The 24,515-nt window shown below is 38.8% G+C and overlaps 1 protein-coding gene across 1 annotated transcript in view; it reads right to left on the bottom strand.

Moving 5' to 3' along the window:
• Positions 1 to 1,218: 1,218 nt before the first annotated feature.
• CAP2 (cyclase associated actin cytoskeleton regulatory protein 2) overlaps positions 1,219 to 24,515 on the bottom strand; it is a 69,509-nt gene continuing 46,212 nt past the window's right edge. Inside the window, exons 7-13 of the mRNA XM_063325874.1 lie at positions 22,784 to 22,889; positions 9,841 to 10,033; positions 8,791 to 8,966; positions 7,430 to 7,553; positions 7,135 to 7,217; positions 4,356 to 4,496; positions 1,219 to 2,802 (exon numbers count right to left, since the gene is read on the bottom strand). Of these exons, the coding sequence (XP_063181944.1) occupies positions 2,719 to 2,802; positions 4,356 to 4,496; positions 7,135 to 7,217; positions 7,430 to 7,553; positions 8,791 to 8,966; positions 9,841 to 10,033; positions 22,784 to 22,889 (907 nt within the window). The 3' untranslated portion in view covers positions 1,219 to 2,718. The remainder of the gene's footprint in view (positions 2,803 to 4,355; positions 4,497 to 7,134; positions 7,218 to 7,429; positions 7,554 to 8,790; positions 8,967 to 9,840; positions 10,034 to 22,783; positions 22,890 to 24,515) is intronic.

The raw sequence follows: 24,515 nt of genomic DNA, 5'->3' as shown, positions 1-24,515 counted from the left end.
GAACAGTCCAGCCTACTGGAAATGTCTGACAAGTATTTTTTCTGAGGACCAGAACTGACAAAAGCTCGTTATAGATTTTTTTTGTCACATGGCTTTACTAAGAGTATTGGATGAAAGCTATTTGCGTAGTTTAAAAGTCTCTTTCCTATTCCTCTGGTGCCCAATAATGCATGGACTTGGTAGCCTTTTCTCCAGTCAAAGCAATTAGCTTAAGTCTGTCCATGCAAGGCCTTCTTCCTTATCTTTTAAATCTCTGACCTCTGACAAAGTTCTCAGGTGTGTTCAGACTGTCAGGCACGCACTGTTACTGCGTAAGACTTCTTCCTGTTAAGAAACCAGTCGAAAAATGTATTTGGGTCTTGCACATGGCAGGAACACGAGTGTTAGGGAGAAGGTCTAGCCACAAGGGACTTTGCTTTCAAACGTTTAAAAGAAAAATCAGACCAGCCTTCTCACAGTTTATTTTTGAGGGGGGAGTTGAATCCCTAGGAGGAACGAAAATACTTTGCGTGTATAGTGATTCAGAGCTGTCTCGCTGCTTTCTGTTTATCATCAAGCATTTGGTAGTTGGTTTGTGTCATACCTCCAAAGGATTAAGTGGCTTCCTGTTGCTGTGTAATGACTTGATCCCTATGTGATGCTAGATGAACACAAGAGTCGGTATTTCAGGTCAGAATGCTCCAGAATGAGATTATTTTATGGAAAAATTATGATTATGATTTAAGGATTAAACAATCCTTCAACAATCCTTTTATCGTGACAAGTATGTGATGCCTCTTTGTCAGATAGGAAGCACACCCAAGTGAAATATGGAGTGGACCGCTCGTGGTTTGTTAACACAGGAGGGACACATCCAAAGCCATATAGGGAAACAATAGGAAAAGCTAAAAATAGAAGGCAAACCTTATAAACTTGCACCAGGTCATGATCATCTCCCTAGACATAATCTCTGGAAGATACAGGTGTACCTAGAAGTGAGAATCATGAAAAGCGCAATTCTCTGGCTGTCACAGAAGTTATATGCAAGAAATTTCAGGTGTATCTGCTAGCATGCAGAATACCCACTATTCACTGTCAGGTGGATTATGGCAGCAAAAGTCATAATATTTAATGAAATGGGAGAAGGAGCTAATTTTTCTCAGTCAAGCTTTTGAATCAGCATTTAAGAAGGAGAAAGCATATAGGACAAACACTGCAATGGAGCAAGCTCTGAACAACTTTGTATTTAAAGAAGTACATTTTCCTTTTTATTTCATAAGAAGTTTACTGTTGAAAAAATGGTATGTATTAAAGCAAACACATTATACACATAGATTAAACATCAGATAGCAAAACCTTACGGAATGAGCACTACTGGTTGTATTATATAGGGTTTACTATCAAAGATACGCTTAAAAACCCTCAAGAATTAATGTACTTTCAAGGTAAATTAGGCACAAAATTTAGCTTGTAACTAGCTCTGCAAGCATCTCACTGTGATTTCACTGTTACAAAGTATTACAAGTGATCAAAAACATAAGCTGACTTTTTAAATTTTTAAAATTTTATTTGTACTATGTGCTGAAATAGTACAAATGTATACAACACTCCACCTTTGTTAAAAAAGCATGTATAATAGGGACTATAAAGTAGAATCAAAGGGCTAAACAGGAAATCACCCCTTTATTTGGGCTCAGAATTAGTATGACAAATCTATGGCTTTGCTTTGTGGACATATTTGAGATGGAGTAAGTCCTACAAACATGGGGAAGAAACAGGAAGATGTTTTTAATGAAAATACAATACAATTGCTACAATAGCAATATTTTAAAGGAACATTATTAGTAAGGAAACTAGCTGGTATCTGACATATATGCCTCCCTCAGTTTTCTGAATAGGATGAAAGATACAATGTGAAATTTTAAAGAATGAGAGATTGTCTCAAAAAAAAAAAAAAGGAAAAAAAGAAATTCAAGGAGCAAAAATCCTTCAAGTGATTTGCTGCAAGGTTTTAGCTTAGATGAGGCTTTAGCTTAGAAAGAATCACTAATTTGCAAGAAATGAGAGGGCAACAGTAAGTCTGTGGACCATAATAAAATCTTACCTCACAGAAAACATAGGGATCTTCTAAATATACACATTAGAAAAGTGTTTGATTAAAATACCAGATTTTTTTTTATCTTCCGTTAGCAAAATGTATTGCTGAAAGTTGTCCTTTTTTGCTTGTTTAAAACAAACCCCGTTATGATTGCCACAGAACTACAAGGAATTGCGTACTTTCTACGGGTACATTTTTACTGCATCATACAAGAATTGCTTAATAGGTAAAAATAACCATCTTAAAGTCTTAATGCTGTTTTTGATTAGCAGTAACAGAAAAAGGAATGCACTGAAGCAAGATGATAACAAAGTGTATCATGCAGTATTTTGGCTTAACGTATACAGTATTTCAAACCAATGATGTTACTGGAGGGTGGGGGTTTTAATCCATTACATTCACATGACATCATTTAGAATTAAAATTGCATGTGAAGGCAAACTGTGTGGAAACGTGAAAAATACTGGGATGCCTAACAAAAGCGTGCCAGATGTGTTATTGTTTCTAGCATGCAGAGCTAATGCTTGAAGGCCTATCACAGCAGTATGAACTACTGCTACTTCTAGTTCTTTACATTACTGCTTTGTCTATGCTGGCTGTGGTCTGGTCACGGTCAGCAAGTGCTGTATGGCATTAGGAAGTTAACCCACAATCTCTGCAGGTTCAGTGACCAACTTAGATCCATCCCATGCTGTCTTGAACTGTTCAGGAACCGGAAATTCTTTCTGGTAAGAAACAAAAGCAACAATGATGGTTAAATAAGCAGCGGATACGTCATGAAAACTGGTGGAATACTATTAGTGCTGCATGACCGAGAAAGCATTGATAGCTCAGACATGCCAGGATTAGAGAGAAGCCTTCTTCATTACCCTAGGAAGCTATTTCACAATGCCACACAGGAAAAAGCCTTATTGCTACCCAGTTTCAAATAGCCTTGGTATGGTACTACTTTGCAATAATCCCTCTCACACCATTATTTGCAACAACTAAGTAAATAAGCCCCATGTCAGAAATGACTTTAGATTCCATCAGTGTCTGGGTTAGAAGACAGTAGAAAGGATTTAGATGTGGAGATTGAGTGAGGAGACTAAATTTAAGGACGAAAGCAATATTATAATATGGAAGAATTAAAAAAAAGTCCTATCATTTTAAGTGTGATACACTTCAAAAGACTCAGCGTCCCTTGTGGGGTACACAAAACGAAGCAGAACATCAAAGAAAGTCTCCTTCCATTCTGTGTATTTGGTGAAAGGATGGGAGATGTTGGATCTTTCTCTGTTCCCAGTAAAACAAAAAAGATGTGAAGAGTTTTTTCATTCAGACCTCAAAATGGTGTTTTGATAGCCAGTAATTTCAGATGATATGGTGATTTGACGCGAGACTGATCAAAAGGACCTTTTTTTTTTTTAAGGTGAATATGCATCCACTGAAAAACATTCCCTTTTTAGTTAACCCGAAGCTGGGCATCCAGCAGTCACTTTTGGAAATGTGGAACATGAGAATTCTCTTGTCACATATATTCTTTTATAAAGCCTAAACCCCTTTACCATACAAAATTCCAGCCCAAAGGATTAGCCAGAAATTTAAGTTCTGTCTATGGCCATTCAGTGCAATTTCAGCACTGCTCAGTTGAGGAAACTAGGAAACTGTTAACGAGTGTGCTTTGCCTGCATGATCCCTTACTAGCGTGTGAAGTGACAGAGCACGACTTCAGTAGAAATGCCGATGGGCTTAGTATGAAAATCTTACTAGAACAAAAAAGGAGCCAGGAAAATGCACAAGTGGCTTTTAAGGATATATGTTGAAAGTACTAGAAAGTACTACAGATGCTACCCATGTATCAACAGCTTTAGAAAAAACAAGTATATTATATTATATTATTTCATCTGTAGTAGTAGTAGTATATTTATCTTAGTTTTAACAACATCATTTTCAGGTTTGAGTGCTCTTGTGTGAAGGGAGTTTCTCTGGGAAATTATGTTTAGATATCAAAAAAGAAAATTAAATGGACAGGAGACTAAGCCATTATCTATCAAAATGGAAAGAAATAATGTCACGTCTGGTCTTTGAAATAACCTTGTGCCCCCCAAAATAAGGAGTTCTTCCTGCACTGATAGCTGAGAGATCAGTACATAGAAATTCCATTGTTTTGGATCATTTTTTGGTGATGTAATGTGTGTGGTATGGTATGTTAGTTTCTTCCCTAGCAGTTTAAATGCTGTTAGCTACCAAGACTAGTGGGGAAGGGGGAGGAAAGCTTTAAAAATATCTCACTCACATAATCACCATCTTGGGGGATGAGGATGTTCATCTCGGATGACTTGGCACTCACAATCTCACAATCTAATGATTCTTCACTGAGGTAGATGTGGCAGCCTTCTGTTTTGTTAATAGATATGGTTGGCACTTTCCCCATCACCTGCAAAATATAATCTACTTAGTATCAAATCTTAAAATGCACACAAAGATACCGTTAATGTAAGTCCTCATTGCCTGCCAGGTCTAATTTTGGCCACCAGCATCTGATCTGTGTGTCAGCTGCCTGCATGATGCTTATATTTGATTTGTGAGACACTGTGAAAATTCTCAGTGGTGGTTACAAAGATCTATATACAACGGCAAACTTATACAGCAGGCTTTTAATACACAGTTTGATGAAAGTGCATCCCTGATTCTCTCTAATTTCAGTGACACTTTTGTTCTGATATTTAGGCGGTGTTCACCTTGTTCAACAGTGAGAACTGGTTAAGAAATCGAACGTGTCAACTCCAAACCAGTAAGGGCAAATGAAAGGTCCCAGCATACAGTAGTACTCAACAAGTGATTTGTAATACACCCTGAAGGCTTCAAAGTTCTTCCCGGTTTTACAGTGTACAATAGGAAAGGGGTTTTATCCCCTTCAGGCAAGCTATGTTTCTAAAAAAGCACAGAGATCAATTTAATTTAAAGGTACTTCTTATGTCACTTTAAAAGCAAGCACGTAATTTACTTGAGCGGAGAAAGGGTAATCTTCTCTTGTTTACAATTCTACAGATTAAAAGATTTCCTCATGGCTAACTGGCTAGCTCACTGGTTGTCAGTAAAAATTCCTCCTGCTCCTCCTGCCCTCTCCAGCAGGGACAGCAATACACTCTGGCCAGTGCATCAAAAGGGCAGAGGTTATTCTGAGCCATAAAACAGTAACAAGATGTGACGGACATGTACTTGATAATGAAAGAGTGTCTCTCGTCATTCAAGCTAAGCATGTATTTTCAGCTTCAGTTCCTTAAATGTGACAGCAAACAAAGAGCAAGTGGTCTGTCCTCTTGCATCCCACCCTGATCCTGAAGTCTGATCTGTGTACTGGATCAATGCATCTTAAACTGATCTTTCTTTAGTGGGTTCTCATGCAATAGAGAACAAAAGGAGGGTGTGTTTAACAAATTTTGCAAACATCTGGCAAAAAACCCCAAAAACCACCGAGAGAAAGGAGAGCCAAGCAATATGGCAATGAAGTAACTATTTACAGCAAAAATGGTAGGATGAATTTACTGACATGTGTTGCATTAACATATCATGTATTTGCAAATTATAAGCTCAGGTCTTCAAAATACTGAGAATATTGAGGTGCTCAGCACTTGGCATACTGAAACCCTGCTGGAGCTGCCTGATTCAAGCAGCGTATAGCATATAGCCAGACTCTGCCTTCTGAAGTGGAACTCCACTCTGCTCCGTGGCATAGAAGACTTATGCAATATTCATAGAACCTGCTTAATCAAAAGAATTTTAATTCTTGGAAAAGATGTTTCCCCTTTATCTGGGTATTAGCAAGCTGTGGTTTCACTGTTCATTACATATGAATTTTTCAGCTTTTCTGAATAGTTGTAGAGGTAATGATAAAAATAATCTAGTTACTTAAAAAAGACCCCACTCAAATAAATACCTGGGATCTTTTTCTGTAATGAACTCTCTCTGCCATAAGAAGACACGTAGCCATCATGAATAAAACTGCAGAAGACGATGCACAGCTGGCAGCAATGTCAGTCACTTGCATGAGGTTCAAAACATAAAAAACCATCTTGCTATTATTCCCTGTGGTGGCTGTGACCGGTATTTCTGAAGCATGGAGCAGGATTATCTACACTTGATGTCATACAGCAGGCACAGCCTTTTAAGCAAAAGACCTCACCTTGCTTGAAGACTGGCAGTTTAATATAATTTGATTAACATTTCTTAAAATAATACATCCTAAAGTCCTTTCTTGAGACTAGGTCGTGTCTGTTGGACACAACCCAGTACTAGAGCATGCATAGTTAGACCTCTTTGGAAAGCGATGAATGAAGTATGTAAATGTCAGGCAGACTGTCTGTATTTTAAGGGGGCAAGTGTCCCCAGTAGAGAGGGCAATATATTGATTTAAAATACATCTCTCTTCTTTTCACAAGAACCACAAGGAAGGTGATCTCTGATGAAGCTTTGCTTACTGGTTATCAAAGACAAAACCAGCAGAGGCTCACAGCCCATTTGTAGGCAAGTGGTGACTACATTACTTACTCACGTAATGTGCCACATCGCTGGCAGGGGAGACTTTTGAAATCCCAGCACCTACTTCCACTTTATGTCATTAAGTTGGCTTTTGACAGTCTATTTGAACATTTCCATTGAGAAAATATGAAAAAAAAGAAATAACTATTTTCTGGGCTTAGAAATCAATTAGCCAACTGCCAGAATTTGTTCCATAAGCACTGCTGAACTTTCAGGTCCTAGGAGCTGTTTACCGTGAAAGCTAGAAAATTACGGCCAGAAGTAATAGTTCTTACAGCGTTTAGATCGCTCAGCTTCTCTGGAACCAGAAGGGACTGGGCTAAGGGAGTTTTGTTCAGGGATACTCAGTAGTTTTCATAGGCATTTTCTAAATACGTCAGCAGAATTTAGTGCATCTAAAGATATATTTGGATGCATCAATCTCTTATTTTTGTTGTGCTCCTGCGAGTTTTTAAAATCTCTTGTAGCTACATGTTGGGCTTTCTTCCCCTGCTTGTTCCCTGTCTATCTTTGTTTTTCATATAGATATTTACCTGAATCTGAATATCCCTGGAATTGATCACTTCCACGATTCCCACAACGTTGTCAAACACAAGGCCAAACTTTTTACAGTTGTCTAAAATAAAAGCAACCATAAATAAGACAGGCAAGATAAAAGCAAATATACACATATCTGCTACATTAACTAAAAAAATTCCCAGTCTTGCACTGCATAGCTGAGCAGCTTTGCTCACGTGATCAATCCATTAAAGTGAATGGAATGATTCAGATGCATTATTAATCACATAAGTCAGTATTTTCTTAAAGCCCAGCTGAATGTCTACTCACCAATAGTAATTGAATTGATTTTTCCTTTTATCTGAAGTGTAGATTTGTTACACTTAAAAATGTAGGCCACTTGCTTGAGTTCAGTATTGTTAATGACCAGGTCATTCTTATCCTCTTGATATTCCTATTTCAAAAGAAAGTTTATTTAATTGGTTGTCTTTAACTAACAGTCAGACAGAGTTTAGTACAACTTATCCTCGAGTCATTGCATCTTCAGTTACAACAGAGCAGTATCCTTCCTGTGGCTTAAAACTCTAATCTGCTTGCTGATCGGATATATCACCTAATTCACCCTTAGATGACACATGTATATTTTAGAGCTGCAGAAATGAAGAACTTAGCACAGACCATGACAATACCCATTAATTTTGTCGCAAAGACACTATGCTCACAACAATTTAAAAATGCAGTCACAAAACTGTTGCTTGGCTCCCACCCAATTGAGAACGGCACCTTGAAGAACGGAGCAAGTTTTTGTTCCCCCAAATGTTATTTAATGTTCTATGCAGCGTGTTATGAATAGATGCAGGCATTACCATACGCAATAAGGAGTAATAGGTGAAGAAATTTCATTTCATTATGAAGCATGGGAGGACATTTACATTCTGTGGATGTCAGGAAAGACTAAGGATCCACAAGGAAAGTTCCAGGTACTGTAACTCCAAGGCAACATAACACAACCAAATGGTGACTGCACCTTACGCAAACTCAACTCCACACTAATGACTGTGTATATAACCTTCTGTATGACTAAACCACATGTTGTTTCCTTTGTCTTTTAACCAACAGAGTCACATGAATTTTCACTCATAGATTCTTTGGTATATGCCTACATAAATTAACTCCCAAACTTTAAACAAATCTATCTTTTCCATCTGTAGATTGAGCAAAAGGAAAACACTTCTCTACTTCTAAGTGTGGGAGACATGCTTGCCTGGAATGTCTGATGAAAAATAAATGTACCATTCCATTGGCTAACAAAGCTGGAGAAATACTGTGATAATACTGTTCTCTCTCACTCGCATAAATGGTCTGCAAGGAGGGATTTTAATTGGAGTTCTCCACCGGACTTGTTTCTGGGGGATTGTCTAATTTTGCAAGGAATTTATATGCTGGTTCCGACATTCTCCATTTCAGATGAATTAATATATGATTCTCAGAGACAAATGAATTAACTTTAGATGCTACAGTATTGTAAAAGCTGAACTGTAGCAAGGCAAAGAAGTGCAAGACTCAGCCCATTTTAGTTGCAACTTTGATTTGTTGCACCTTGATCATGGACAGCCTTTTATGAGACATTTCAGTGCTCAGCCTGGTTATCGATGTGCAGGGTGGAATTCAGCGGCGTGACTGGAACTCACCACTCTCCACTTCTTTCCCTCTAGCTCCAGGACAGGGGCATGGCTCTGCTGCGGGGAATTCTTGGGAGAGGTGGGACTTGGAGTATGGCTTTTTGTCGGAGAACGAACAGATGGACATTGGGCACGTAGGCTGGGGTTCTTGTGAGTCTTCTGGTCATCAGACACATGTCGAAGCCCTAAAAAAAAAAAAGGGTGTTTATGAAAGAGAGTCAGTTTTCCAGTCCTAAGGGTTCATAGTTAAGCAGGAAAGGTTCATTTGTCATTGTGTTAAATTATTCTGTGAATTTACATTTTTTATTTCCTCAAAGTTTGCCTGGGTAACGACCTAAAGTGTAACTGCCTACATATATTTAGCAGTTCGTATAAAACCTCTTTTAGTGTGGAAGGGCTATCTTAGTATCTTTAACAGGAAATGCCACAATGTCTTCTAGTCCCTCTCTGTCTGTAGCACACTCTGAGAGCTTGTTATGTCATATTTTTCCATCCATAAAAATGGTATTATTTTTCTAATTTATGACAATATTTGACCTATCCCTGCAGCATTAAAGGAAGGCAGATATATTAATCTTATGTATTTAAGCTAACAACCATCCACTTTAATTACAGCTGTCCAGTATTAATACAAACAGCTTTATTACTGTACTCCACGCTGAGCTGTAAGCCATGCCTTTTCACCTAATGTAACACATTTTGACACAGTTTGGTACACTGAATGTGAATCAGAAAGAGGCTAAATTTTTATTGCAATTGCAACTAAGATGTTCACCAGCTACTTGTGACTGAAGATGTCCAGCTTGGCTGCCTTAAAATTAAAAGAATACCTCTACGTAAATGGTGGGAATTTCAAGTATGCTGACCATATTTGGGTGCTGTTGCTTCTAAAGGAGGTTTTGGTATGCAGTCTCATCCATCAGACTCAGTGCCAGCCTCAGAAAGATCTGAGCTGCTTAAATGTAACTTAAAAAGAGTAGTGGAAGTTGGGTTAATACATATAGCAGCTCTTGATGTAGTTTGACTCATGGACTAAAATTTGATTTCTTTTCTTCTGACCTTTGGTAATTGCCTCTCCCTGATTAAGCTGTGCAAATAGGGCTGAGCGAGATGCAGTTCCTTCATCCTTTACGGTTTCTGTGTCAAAGATGGGAGGAGGTCCAGGTGGTGGCGGTGGTGGTGGCGGTGGTGGGGAGAGGCATGACCCGCTTGTTAGAACAGATCGCATAGACATGGGTGATGCAACAGGACCCTGTTTGAGATAGATAGATGGAAATTATTTTACACAGAGCGTTTCAAGGAACATTGTATTATGGTAACTCTTATTTATTAACATCCTGGAATGCTGTGAGTTGGAGTGACTCTAGGCAGCCATAGGCTCAGAAGAATTTCTGGCACCATACCATGAATCTTTCCCTGCATCAAAGCAGGCAAGGCTGGAAAGACTGACAGTCCACAGCGCTACCTTACTGCAGAACTACTCCACCGAGAATACTTCTCTCAAATGCCTGTCAAGAGTGATACTAAAAATTTTAAATAGTAAAGATTCCATAATTTATTCCAGTGTTTATTTACCTTAAAGGGAAAATGCCTCCTTTTTTTCAGATACCAAATTCAGTTAGGCGTAGCTTGGTGTGCATTCAGAAACATACAGAAAATGTTTTGATCTAACACAAATAACTGGGAAGGTCATGAACTGTCAGTTAGACATATGCAACTTGCTAAATTGTATGCAAGATCTAAAATGCTATTCTTTGGACTGTTCTAATCATCTGCAAAGATTCAAATTACAGCAAAATGTAAAACTATGGTGATTCAGGCCTCTTATTTCTGAAATTCAGTATTTGAGGTTTTAGTTCAATTTCTCAAATTCTTTTTTATTTTTTTTCAATTGCAGGAAACTGTGTGGCAGTTTCAATTGCTGTGGCACACAAGTTATGAGTGAGGGGGGCTTGGTTAAGTAAGTAATCTGATCTTTCTTTCAGTTTGCATAATCAAAAGTACATATTTTCATCTGAATTATAATGCTTACACAGAATATTATCAGACAGACAGAAAATACTAATAATAATCTAATTAAAATTTTATGCATCCTAATAGATGTTATATAGAATCTGAGAAACCGAGAATGACTTTTTCTGTCTTGCCACTGAGTGTCACTCTGATCCCACCTCTCTGCAGCAGAGCTGAGACTGTTTTAAAAGAACCATTGTGAAAAATTAGTTTGGTTCTGATTAATTTAGGTTCCTATACAGATATTGTGCGTTGCACCAGCATATATTTATTAGGTGGGCAGATACAATGGGAAAATTACAGGAAAAATGACAGAGTCACAGCTCCTCTAATTGGCTGCCTTTGTAAAGAGATACAGGTTGTTAAAAGTGCATCCCTAGTAATCAATACTGGAAACAGATATTGCTTAGCTGGACTCAGAGGATATTTTTAACGATTTATGATGCCACTCTGTTCTGCTTTCCACTAAACTGAAACGGCAAACATCTGGTTCAGGCATTTCACGTGAGTGAGAACTGTAGCAATTTTTAAAAAAGTAAACTTATTCTGGCCTATAATCCCAAACTGATAACGGGAAAGGGGTTGAGGTGCAAATGCTCTTCTTTTTTACCTCTTCAGACATACTTTTTTTTTTAAAGAAAAAAAAGCCTGGCACATACGTGTAAGAAACTACATTCAAACCTCTTAGTCATTATGACCCTAATTAGAGTAGTATGGAAAGGGAATCACACAGAATCACAGAACGGTTCAGGTTGGAAGGGACCTTAAAGATCATCAAGTTCCAACCCCCCCTGCCATGGGCAGGGACACCTCCCACTAGACCAGGCTGCTCAAAGCCCCATCCAGCCTGGCCTTGAACACTTCCAGGGATGGGGCATCCACAGCTTCTCTGGGCAACCTGTTCCAGTGTCTCACCACCCTCACAGTAAAGAATTTCTTCCTGATAGTTAACCTCTTAATGTACACCCTCTATTGGCACGTGCATCATCTGCATATAAGTACTGTTGCATTTGAAGGAGCTGTTTACGGAATATGTTAGTGATTAATACATAGCAAAATTCTTCTCATATTAGTGACATTAAAACTGCATTGCACATAAAAGACTGTTGAATCCCCAATGCTCGGGTGAGTAATGAAACTGATGTAGTGGTACAGTTTGATTGTTTCTGAAAGGATCCGAGATCTCTTAAGGGAACGAGCTCTCTTCTGTGCTATTAAATCTTTTTGATCAAGTGTAAACAAATGAGAAGAATCCCCTTTTGGAATTGATTATCATGTATTGTCAAGATATACCGGAACTGATATGGACTGCTTTTAGAGACATTTCTTTGTTGCATGGATACATTTAACTCAGAGCGTTTCTGCTGACATACTTAGTAGTTATAGGTTATTGTTTTAGGCTGGGGACAACTTCTTCACTGGGCCCTCAATATACTATGCTTGTCTTCCTGCCCCTGCTAATAGCAGTAATGTTACCTGCAGCAGAGTCAGCACAACTGTGAATTATAATAAAAAAAAAAGAATGTAAGTGGATTTAGTGGCACAATCAGTTGTTGCTGCCTGAGGTGCAGTAGACATCTTCCCTTTCTAATGCTTGCAACCATAGCAACTGAATCCAGTATGTCCTGGTTATCCAGAATTAAGAGCATTACATTTGCAGGGCTTTTTAAAATACTCAGATACCCAGAAATGGCACTCACCTTTCCTAGTGCAGTGTGAACATGGAGTTATGAATTATGTATGCTTTATGGGAGGAGATTAATAGTAGTAGTGGTAGTGGTTCATAATTTGTAGTCTGAGATAAAAACCTGACTTCCCAAATTCCAGACTGACATCTGATTTCCCAAACATACCTTATTGCTTCCACCTGCATAAATACAGCGCTGTGATTTTCCAGAAACTTGTGTGTGTAAGACTCATATGTTCATTTGGAATTAACACCAATTAAATTCTGCAAAGGCTGCAAACATGTATTAGAGAAAAAAAGATGTAGAAGTTGTCCAGACATTCTGCGTACAACACAGAGTGGTGGGTCCCTCTGCCAGTCTCTTTGCTTAAAGTGTCAAGCTGAAGGCCATCACAGATCATGCAGGAGACCCCAGGCTCAAATGGTGCTGCTGGGTAGTGCATCAAAGGCAGTTTCCCAAAGGGCAACAAAAGTATGGGTGTGCCTATGTAACGGAGGTGGAAGCAAAACTCCCAGGGCTTTATCTGTGGAACGGAATGATCTCTCTCCCAGAACTCTGAAAGAACTACCTCGTGAAAGTGCAGACAAAAAGGAACGATTTAAAATACATCAATCAAGTTTGGACATGGTTTTGTAATACAAGACTGGAGAAATTAGGAGCATTTTTCCATTCTAGAGCAACACTGATGAAAAGACAAGTCTAGTCAAAAATCTCAATCCTTTACCTGAGGATTAAAGACATTCTAGTCCTTTGAGTCTCAAAAGTAGGAAAAAAAAATTACCCCTTGTCCTCATGCTGCCCATCTGCCTCCTCTTTTCTTTACAAGCCTGGTCCCTCAACCAAAGTCAGTGGCTCTCTTCACTGAGCTCCAAAGATTATGTGTTAGATCTAATTAAGAACACAGGAGCTGTCACAAGGTCTCTTAATTTTGTGCAGTCACAGGTATAAGAGATGGATTGAACCTTTGTTGTTAACTTTTCTCCTGCATGACAAATTCTTGTCTAGTTTATGACCTGAGTTACAGCTACACAAGCTAACAGATATTGTATCATGGTATTTTCAATTATGTCTGAACATCTATGGCCATTCTGGAAACCGCAAACAATTGCAATCATAAATTAAGCCAGGCAAAACTGAAGGACAAATCAAAGGAAAAAAGGTCACTAAAATACAGGGAGGGACTGACTGCTCCACTGCAGATCTACCATCTTGCGCCACGGACACATCCAGCAGGACAATCCCCCATTGAAACTGAACAGCATGGAAAAGACAGACAAGTCTCGCTAATGAGGAGGTGTACAGAGACTTGCTGTAAAGAGGGGCTCCGTCTCACTCTGTCTTTTATCTTCTTTTCTTTGCCATTTTGATTTACCTGACTGGCTCAGGGGAACTCTAACAAGGGGACAGAAAGCACAAAAGCAAACTGGAAATGCAGAAAACACTTTGCACTTCTTGCATTCCCTGCATGCTGATGAAAAGGGCAGTTTTAAAATCACTCTAGTGAAGAGGTTCACATTCTTTTTGATAATTTTGACCTCTATTAATACGTACACCTCCAAGTTACCAACCTAAGTAACTGGAAATTGGTTTGCTTTCCTTAGTCACCCTTGCAAGATCACTTAGACCCTCAGGCTCTACAATATTTCTGAACCAGACTCTTAAACTGTTCTGGTATATGGCAATACTTGTGCACAGTCCTATCCAATTTCAACTAAAGCGCCCTTCACAAAGTCCATTCATTTCTGTTCTGTATAGGGTGGTGTTTGTGAGAGCTGCTGGGAATAAAATAGCATGTTATGTGCCCGCAAAAGTTCATCTATCCTAAAGCAGCAGGTGCTTACCAGCATTGCTATTTGCAAACAACTCTTCAGATTAACTCCAAGCAGATGTTAACAACAGCGTATCTTTACACAAAGAGTATTAAGAGCCATTTTGGACTAGCAAAGGCGGTTATTTGCAAGCCGCCTTTCTTCCTCTTTTATTTCAGCTGTTTGTCCCCGTAACAGCTGCTGTTCTCAGTGCTGTGGTGTCTATAGACATCACGTCAAGTTATGCTGATAGACGACTGTTGCCATTAACATGTTGGCGTGGCCATTTTTCCGTCATTTTTCCATCATTTGCAAATACGCCCCTTGTAAGAATTATCAGGGCAATAGATAGCTTCAGCCTTACTTTGTGAAAATGTAACACAAAATATGCCATTAACTTCTAATCTGCTAGCTTCATATCATAGTGAACTTCACGTGCTTTAAAACTTGCTCCTGGAGCTTTGTGAAATGGGGGAAAATGTAGTTCTCTGAGTAAGGTCCTATGAAGAACAGGAGATGCGAGCCCTGCAGCCTTGTAGTAACAGCTCTCTAGGGGATGGAACATTCCAGAAATTTCCTCCCAGGGAAAAAAATTGTCTTCAGCCTCCAACTACCATGATCTGAATGGGGTGACAGGAACGGGTCAGGGTTTGCTCCTTGCTGGATAGCCCAGAGCCATCTGCAGAGAGGCCCAAGGACCTCCCATTGACTGTGGGTCAGGGGCTTCCTCTAGTGACAGTGTCCGGAGCTGCTCATGGAGCTGGGTCTGATAAATGTGTATTATCACTGGGCGAGGGTTTGCAGGATTGCAGTACAGCCTCAAAGTATGTTGTGTTTCTACCTTTATATTGTAGGACTGGCAGAAGGGTGAGGTACTCTTTCTCCTTGCTGGCTACCTAAGTGGCTCACTGGAAGAAAGAAATGACTGTTTATGTTGAGGCAGCTGGCTGGTTAAAATTCATCTACGTTGAATCTCATTTAATTCCCTTGAAATTACAGTAGAGTTCAGTAAAGCCCTTTGCTTCTGAGGAGCTGGGCCTTGTTACAGCACGTTTCTCCTAAAGGCTTCCCCTGGAGCACAGGGCAATGAACAGTCTTGTTAGAGAAATAAAATGCTGTTTGTACGTAACTCAAGTGCTCTGGATGCCATACTGTCAGTAATTTTTGGTGGCTATATGCAGCTTGACATGTCTTTAGGTCTAAACCCAGCTACTGAGAGACAGTAAGAATTTCTTTTTATGTCTTATCACAGATGTTACTATTTCCTGAGCCATTCTTGCTGAACGGTTCCCTGGGTTAGCCTCCCATGTCACTGTTACTATATTTGTAGTACCGTGGCAGCAAGGAGCCCTAGTCAGAGGCTCGTATCTCTGGGGATACGAGGGGCTTACGTGCCAGGCCCTGTATAAACACCCACAGCGTTCCGCTGTGTTTATCCAGCTTTAGGCTGACACAGTGCAGCACCGAAACTGGGGGGAACAAAGTTCTTGTGGTGGGAACCTGCTGCGGAGGATTTGAATGAACCCACATTTCTTGTGGCTGCAATGGTTGTTTTTACTTAGGACAAACAGATTATGAACATCTACGTAATACATAAAATAAATTATATATGCATGTGTATAATATATAGTGCCTATTTTATTAGTCATTCATATTAAGATATAAGTATTTATTTGCAGCTAAGGCAACAGGTGGCTTAGATAAAGGCATAAAATCCCTTCCTTAATTTATTGAAAAGCCGCCTTTTCATGGCAGCAGATAAACAGGAATCCTAATGGGGACTACATTCCTCTCAAAAAAAAAAGAAAGATATCCCTGTTTTCTCCCACTCCCCCTTTAGAGTAATCCTAGTTTCACACCTAAAATGATTTCAGCATTCTGTATTGTTCTTTCCATACATACGCACAGCCGAAGACAAGAATCATGAAGCTCAAAAGATCATGTATCAGCCTCCGGGAACAGGTGGACTGTGACTCAGGGGCACAGAGCTCTCGTTAAGGTGTTTTTTGTGTAAAAGTAGCTTAGCACAACAGTTCTATTACCTACCTTATTTAAGCCACCTGTCTGCAGGGGGTTACGCTGCCCTGAGATCTGCAATTTACTAGATGAAACAGCTGACTGACAGGGCCTGTAATCTTTGTGAGTTAAAACACAAAACAGCAAAAAACAGGCCAGCCTCTTTTCTTGTTACTGGGTCTCAGCAGAATTATTTATCCGTTGAGTTTGCAAACGAGTTTGCAAACTTTGAAGCCCCTTTTAATACACTTCTGCCATTTATCACCTGTTCAGGACTTAAAATGGTGCTTACATCTTCACAGTTGCCCAAACAGAAATGTTTTATGCAGCCATTTCTTATTTGAGAACTGTATGCTAATGTAATTGTCAACAAGTAACTTGTTCCCACAGGCACATTAAACCATCTTTTACTTACATAAATATTCAGTTAAAAAGAAGACCAATCCCTTTAGCAATATATATATAGTAAAGTTTTAACAGATGTACCTTTTCCTTTTTAATCCATTTTACATACTTTCCATTTTCTTTGTCTTTTCCACTGGAACTAGGTTGCATTATGTTACCAGACAGGTTGCGTTTGACAGCTGTTGTCAAACAAGCCTCTCCCAGGTTCTCCCTTAACATGACTGAATGGTGTTTGGACACTGATGTTAAAAGGACACTGTTGATATCCAGTAAAGACAAATATTGTCAGCCATTGTTGGAATAAGGGAGTAAAACTACTTTCTTTCAACGCGATATGGATGTAATTGAGGCAGTCTCCACCAAAGAGGCAACTATTGCAGAGTTGCCAGGATGGCCAGTTTCGAAATTGACAGCGTACCAAAACCTGAACTATGTTCTCTGAGAAAGAAACAGTTAAGATTAAAGGATGCAAATTTTCCAACAAAAAAATACAAAGAAATAGGGAAAGGGAAGGGAAGAAAAAGGACTGAAAAGGGACAGAAAAGGAGAGGAAAGGCTATGACTGAGAAAAGTTGAGCACTCTGAAAATGTTTACATCTTATCCAAGACACAGGCATTTAAATCAGTGTATCTATGCTGCTCTTAGTTCTATCTGAATGAGGCCTCTGGGATTGTAGTTGTGGCTGTGGCTGGAATTTGGCACTACAGTTTTGACCTTTAGCTTTAGTGAAGTGGCTCAGACGATGGCTTCTTGATAAGTGGGTCAAACTAAACACGGCATAGAAGAGATACTGGAAAGATAATAGGAGGCTTTTGCCTGCAGAAGTTAGTCTTTTGCAGCTTGCTGACCTCAATATGTAGAGAGACAATATATTACAGGAAAACGTTTTGACGGTACAGGAGAGAGGCAGGGCCATTTTGTAAGAAAATGTCTGGAGGTGATTCTTTTAGACAAGAATGAAATGGCCAAAGTCTGTTCTTATCCTACGATAATTGTGCTCGATCAGGCTAATGTCAGAATTATGATGGCTCTTCACAGTGTGGAGCCTGTGGAGAATTTCAACTTTCAAAGAGCATTTTAAGAAACTATCTAATGACTTATAAATATTTTTTAAAATTATATTTAATGAAAAAAAGATTTGATGATACTGTATTGGCTTCAATGGGAACAGGATATAAATAAATCTCGACTGCTTGTAAAGATGCAGACTTCCTCCTAAGAATTTGTTTTGATTTGTAAATGGCGGGGGGACATCTGTCACTTGAGTGAAATTCTGTGTTAGAAACTAAAAACTGTAATGAAATTCACTACTAGTTAGTAAATATTTCCTGTTTGCAAATAATCCTACTGGAAAAATTTGTCCTAAATGACTGTTGTATATGAAGAATAAAAATTTAACTGCAGATCCACCTTCAATTGAGAGAAATATTCAAGACAATTATTCTTGACCAAGATTTGTTTCTTAACACTTGTTTGATGTACAGGAAAACTACAGCAATCTCTCATTATTACTGGTTGTTTGCTTGCTGCAAAGTTAACCTGCAGAAACAGGAGCAGAAGTTTCACTTCCCCCATCTTACTCATGCAGTCCTTGTAGCAAACAAACTTGTATTAGGCATTCTCGTGAGCTTATATTACAGCTGTTCATTTCCTTGCCTCACCAAAAAAAAATAGAGAGGGAAGAAAGAGCCATGCTTCAGTGAAATCCCTTATTTAGGTGAAAAAAAAGAAAAAAGGGCACTTGCTGTTTATCAGTAAGAACTGTAAAAAGACATAGGTTACTGTCATGCTGTAGATTTCAAGTCAGAAAGTTATAGCAAGCAAAAATTACAGTTGCTGCATGGGTAAAATGCTACACTGGGCATTTAAAACGTTTCATTATAAACAACAGCTTTTGCGTAAGATTCATTGACATCTGAGAATGTCCTATCTGGTATCAGATTAAAACTTGCAAATCTCCATTAGGTTGGTAATTGCTATTATCCTCTTTGTCAGGATGGCTAAATGGAGATGTAGTGAATATAGTGCACTGCCACTCACCACAGGGTGTGTGGGGCAGAAGGCGGCTCGCGCTTTACATTCAAAAAAATGCACTACAAAATTACACTTTCAAGGAAATACTGTAGATCCACCTGACTTCCACTGACAAACATATTTTCCCTGACAATCAATTAATGAAAATTAATACTTCAGATCATGATGAAAATACAGAGTAGAACATTTTACTCTCTGGGACAATCCTGCTCACAAACATACATACTTTAAATTTGCACTTTTCGACTGTGAGCACAGTACCAACAAATATCCTAACCGTATCCATCCTGTCTTGAAATGCCTGCAATTTAGATAGGGTCCGGTTTTGTATCACCATTCCACATGGGTAGCAAAACAGGCTACACAAAGGTCTCAAGGTCCTTAATTCCTGTGATTTCTTGGCTTTCTCCTCACACAGTCCAATGCATTTCAATAGGTTGCCCTCAAGGAGTAAAATATTGTCACATGTCTTGGCAGAACCAGAGCCAAAGTGAATAAGGAGAGAGAATTGTGTCACATCCAAAAATCTGTAAGCACCTGTTTTTATCACAAATTTATTATAAAGCTGATAGAGGTGACTGTTATTGTCAGAGCTGACTGCTCAGCCATTATTTCAACCTTTTGTACCTGTTTTAGTGTCTGTCTTCTAATTTATTAAGACATTTCTTTCTCTTTCCTCTGAAGTGTCTGCCTGTGTGCTTACTGCCAGAGCCAGGAAGACTTTACTGTACGCACCAGCGATCTGTTCCAAGGTTGGTGGCAGCTGCCCTGCGCAGCTTGATGGAAGGGTGCAGGGGGGGCTGGAAACGGCAAGGCTTTGTGATACTGCCATGGCACATGGCCAGAAATGTGCGCACCACAGTACGCGGTATCTATAGGTAAAGGGGCCAGCTGCCCGCTAAAATACGCGTCCCCTCCTTTTTGGAAACCCAAGCATGGTCTGATCTAGGCTGATGCTCCTGAGGTGTTGTTGCAGTTCAGGCTATGAGAATACAGCTCTGAGAGAAGCAGTAGTTAACGCCCTCCCTGAGTCTTCAGTCTCTTTAGAAATACTCAAATGTGTTACTTAATAGCTTTTTATATAAAGCTTCAAGCATTGCTTTGTTGACTTCTGCAGATATGAAGGTTAAATTATCAGTATAACGTACTTTTAGATATGTACTTAGGCCAAAAACTTCCTCTCTTTCTCTCTCCCTCCATAATAAATCAGTATTTCTATATCAACATCTCCCTTTCATAAATGCGCCCCTTTCTTAATGCTTTTTCCTTTTTTCCTTTTATGCATGTAAGTGGAAGCTGCTGTGTGCAATGATTAACAACTGCGTCTGGAATATATCTACAGCTTTTATATATATCAGAGTTCTTTCTGTCTGGGCCTTGATTCTGCAGACCTTTATGCTTAGCTTCACACAGCATGAATTTGTGATTTTCATCCTCACTTTAAAATGTATAACAAAAACCAAATTATCACTTGAGTAACGCATTGCTTTCTTGAATGTATTTGTTACCAAGCTTCATAGAAGTATTTAAACAACATTTAAACAACAAGCTATTTAAACAACGTGCTAACTTACTGGATTCTAATTTCCTTACGCTCACATGAAGTAAAACTTTAAAAAATTATACATCCATAAAAATGTGTTTGTAATTTAATCTTTCTGACACACATGATATGAATGATAATTTAAATGAGCCATATTTCCAAGGCAACTTTCATATCGGAGTGATATCCAAAGTGAGTGAAATCAATACGTCAGATGCAGTAATGGGCACATCTTTCATGATGGAATGAGCACTGTTGGCAGGAAACTATGCTTAATATGAATAAACAAGTCACATCTAGATTGTATTCAGCAATTTCCTGCTCAACTAAGGAAAGGGAAACAGAAAGATGTGATGGCTGAGCTTAAGACTAGTCAAATATAATCTGCAATTGCTACACCTCTGAGTAAGATTACCAGCACTCCCAGCACTGAAAGTTCCTCCTGTTTGATCAAATGGCTATAACAGATCTTTATCTTATAACACTATTTCCATACTTGTGAAGTGCCATTAAAGGTGAAGATGATTCTTTCTCTGTATTAACAAAGCTAAATTTGCCCCAGATTCTTAGACTATTTCTGCTAAAAGTGCTACAATTTCTTTTCCTTATCTAGTAATAATTGTAAAATCATTAGCTCTTCTCACGTTCACTGATTAAAACAGAATAGGCTGTAGCAAGCATGAAATTTTGTACTAAATTAAGGAAGAGAATCATGTTTAATATTTTAAATTTTTACTACAGAAACCTACAAAGCAGCAGATAATTCCAGTCTTCTAATTTATCATGTTTAAACATTTTTGCATTGCTTCAAACTAAGAAGTCCACACAGATCATGGTCTCTCCTGTGTTTGAACTTGCACTTGAATACTTGAGTACTGTAAGGCCTTGTACAATGTCTAATGAAGGGTGTGAAGAGAAAGTTGCATAGTCTGTCGCTGAGCACAAGTAGCATACATTCTCTTACATGGTTATCGCTTCCATGCAGGGGGAGATAAAGCAACTTTTCCAGGTACCATAGAATCATAGAACGGTTTTGGTTAGAAGGGACCTTTAAAGATCACCTAGTCCAATGTCCCTGCCATAGGCTGAGACATCTTTTACTAGACCAGGTTGCTCAAAGCCCCATCCAGTCTGGCCTTGAACACTTCCAATGATGGGGCATCCACAACTTCTCTAGGCAACCTGTTCCGGTGTCTCACCACCCTCATAATAAAAGATTTCTTCCTTATATCCAATCTAAATCTACCCTCTTTCAGTTTAAAACTGTTGCCCCTTGTCCTGTCACTACAAGCCCTGTTAAAGTCTTTCCCTGACCTTCTTATAAACGCCCTTTATAAATTGAAAGGCTGCCATAAGGTCTCTCTGAAGCCTTCTCTTCTCCAGGCTGAACAACCTCAATTCCCTCAGCGTTTCTTCATAGGTGAGGTGTTCCAGCCCTTTTTCCACATTAAGATCCATTCCATCCAAAAGCTTTACTTCATTTCCCTATATTCCTGAGTTCTTACAATGATTTGGTCTGGGAATTAAATTGCCTGGTGGCCTACATTAGTCCTTTGAATAGTCATTCGATTTTTTAAAGAAGTATTTGCTTATACAGAAGAAATCATAAACTTGGTGTGAAAGACTGCGTGTGCACGTGTGTAAGTGCACTGGTAAGTTTAGGAGATGATAACAGCAAAGAGCTGGCTGATTATATTTTTAATGTACTTCAGAAATTCTCCTAACCTGGTCATAAACATGAGCACATTATTAGAATAATATAGAACATTTCAACTGTGTAGACAGTGGACATAAACTCTTACTTTTATACCCAACAGAAAATTAATTCTTCATGTTTATACCTCTTTTAGAGAACAATATTCATTGCCATCATCTTGCTATGTATCTCAGATGTAACACAAAGATCTTTATATAAATACATAGAGAGTGTAAATAGTTATGCATAGTTATATTTACTCTCCTTATCTATATGTATTTAAAAAATTATTTGTGTGTGTATAAAATACCAGTTTTATAAAGCTAGCTATCTATGAAGTAATAAATTGGTAAGTATCCCTTGTGTTTCTTTTTCCTGTTATTAAATATCTCTCTTTGTTCAGATTCTTTCCACCATTCTTTGCCTTTCCCTGCCATGTTCCCCCAATTTTCTTTGTCTAACACGTCCTTTAAATTTTTAGTGTTTGTTTTTGTTCCTGCTTTCTACCGTAGCAGGCCTCAAGAATTGTTTCTGCCTCTCCTCACCATTTGCAGCTGGGGGTTATGGCTATAATCATCCTAAATAATTCTTCCCTCTTCCTCAAAACGTGTACCACAATGGCCTGACTACTTTCTCCACCTGCCTTTCAAACTTTTATTGGCTTGATGGGGAAGTCCATGGACCATGACTTCTGTTCCTGGCCTGGATATTTATTTTTCCTGAGCTAATGACTGCATTAAAAGTCAAAGTGGTTACTGGCGTTTTATGGTTCTTCATGAAGAAGCAAAGAGTACTTACAGTTTTACTCCAGGTGAGACCTGTGGTATGATGCTCTTTGATATAAGCTTGAAGCTCAGACCAGATGTTCAGATATGACTTCACCCAATCAACATGGCGTGCATCACTGTAAAAACAGAGACAATATTTATATGTGTGAATGTTTGTACTTAGAAACAGAAAGCATTGTTACTCTTGCTTAAAGTAGGTAAAACCCAACATCTGCCTTAAAGCCATAGACAAATCAGTTGGCAGCCGGCCAGCCAGCCCAGTGCTAAAAATACTAAGGCCTGCTACGCTGGAAAGCTTTTAGATCCTTCCAGAGGATAAACTAGGGCAAATGATGCCTCTAGCAGAGAGTGATTCCTGCTGGAAGGGTGTGTCGTCATCCTGGTCTGGCTCAAAGTCAACCGAAGAAGCACTAGAAGTATGGAGCACTAATGGAGCTGTGCAGCAGCTACCCAGACTCAGTCTCAGGGTGCTGAATTTTAGAAAATTAAATATCCATGGGTTCTGTAAGATATTCTAGCTTCCAAGTTCAAATGTAGCCAAGATAGTACTGGATCATGTTATAGTCACTAGACTGAAATATTTATACATCAAGAATTTTTAAAGTACAAGTTGGCTCTGGAATCATTATTTGGAAGCCTTAGTCTTCCAATTGGACAGTACATGAAAACAAGAAATATGCTGAGAGAGAGAAACTGCTTGTAAGATGGAGTCCTTACTTATGACAGTCCAGAAAAGACTTATTACTGAATAGTGACGGCTATGGACTGGATGCTCACAAGGGTTTCGGTGTCTGTCTCCTATTTATTTCCTTTGGAATTTGATGCTTAATATTGCTGAGGATCTGGGTCAACAGGTTTAATGCAAAGCCTACTGAAGTCAAGGGAGAGCCTTCCACTGCTTTGGAAGACACTGTGATCTCATTCAGTGAAAAAACAGGAAAAGAATTCCTTACTAGGAGAAGAACTCAATACCTAATTAATGTACCCTGTCTATACTGTTATGTGAGACATTTTCTTCTCCAGAATAAGTACTTCTAAAGCTACATGGTAAAAATCTTCAGTTACCCCAGTAGGTACCTTCGGTAGGTAAACTAAGGCTTCAGGAATAATACATAATGTATATATAACATGTATTATATATAGTATATAATAAATATTTATACATATACCATAAATAGAAATATATAGAAAAGCTTTTTATATATGTAAAGTTTTCCTCACTAACGAAGAAAAACTCAGCTGCAAATACTGTTCTTCACTGGGATATAAAAATCAAGAGCCTGGTACTCTTCCAGGAGTACCAAATCAACAGGATTTATACATTCATTTTTTGAGAGGGCGTAGGAAGGACCTGTATTTTTTCTCTTTCTCTGTCAGCTCACAGATCTCATTCATGGAACTTTTCTGTGAGTTACTTGTGCTCTTTAAGAACAATGGAGTGGTACAGAAAAAAATCCATTTGGGAGCTACGGAATTAGATGCTCACTTGTATACACCTACCACCTAAATGCACATTTTCGAACGAAGCGTGAGAACAGCAACAGTATGAGTGCACCAGTGAGACAAGGACGCATAGCAGCTAGCTAGCCACACATTGATAGGAAAGTATGTATTTGCATATGAGCTTGTGATGCCAAAATGCCAGAAAATTAAATGCCAAAATTAGTGCTGCTGCCATTCTCACCACAACAGGCTGCAGGTGAAAGACGAGGAGGAGAAAGTATACTACTGCAAGCAGATTT

The sequence above is a fragment of the Chroicocephalus ridibundus genome, chromosome 2, assembly GCF_963924245.1.
Source record: "Chroicocephalus ridibundus chromosome 2, bChrRid1.1, whole genome shotgun sequence".
NCBI lineage: Eukaryota > Metazoa > Chordata > Aves > Charadriiformes > Laridae > Chroicocephalus > Chroicocephalus ridibundus.
The sequence above is the reverse complement of the archived record's forward strand: the minus strand, read 5'-3'. Positions and strand labels throughout refer to the sequence as shown.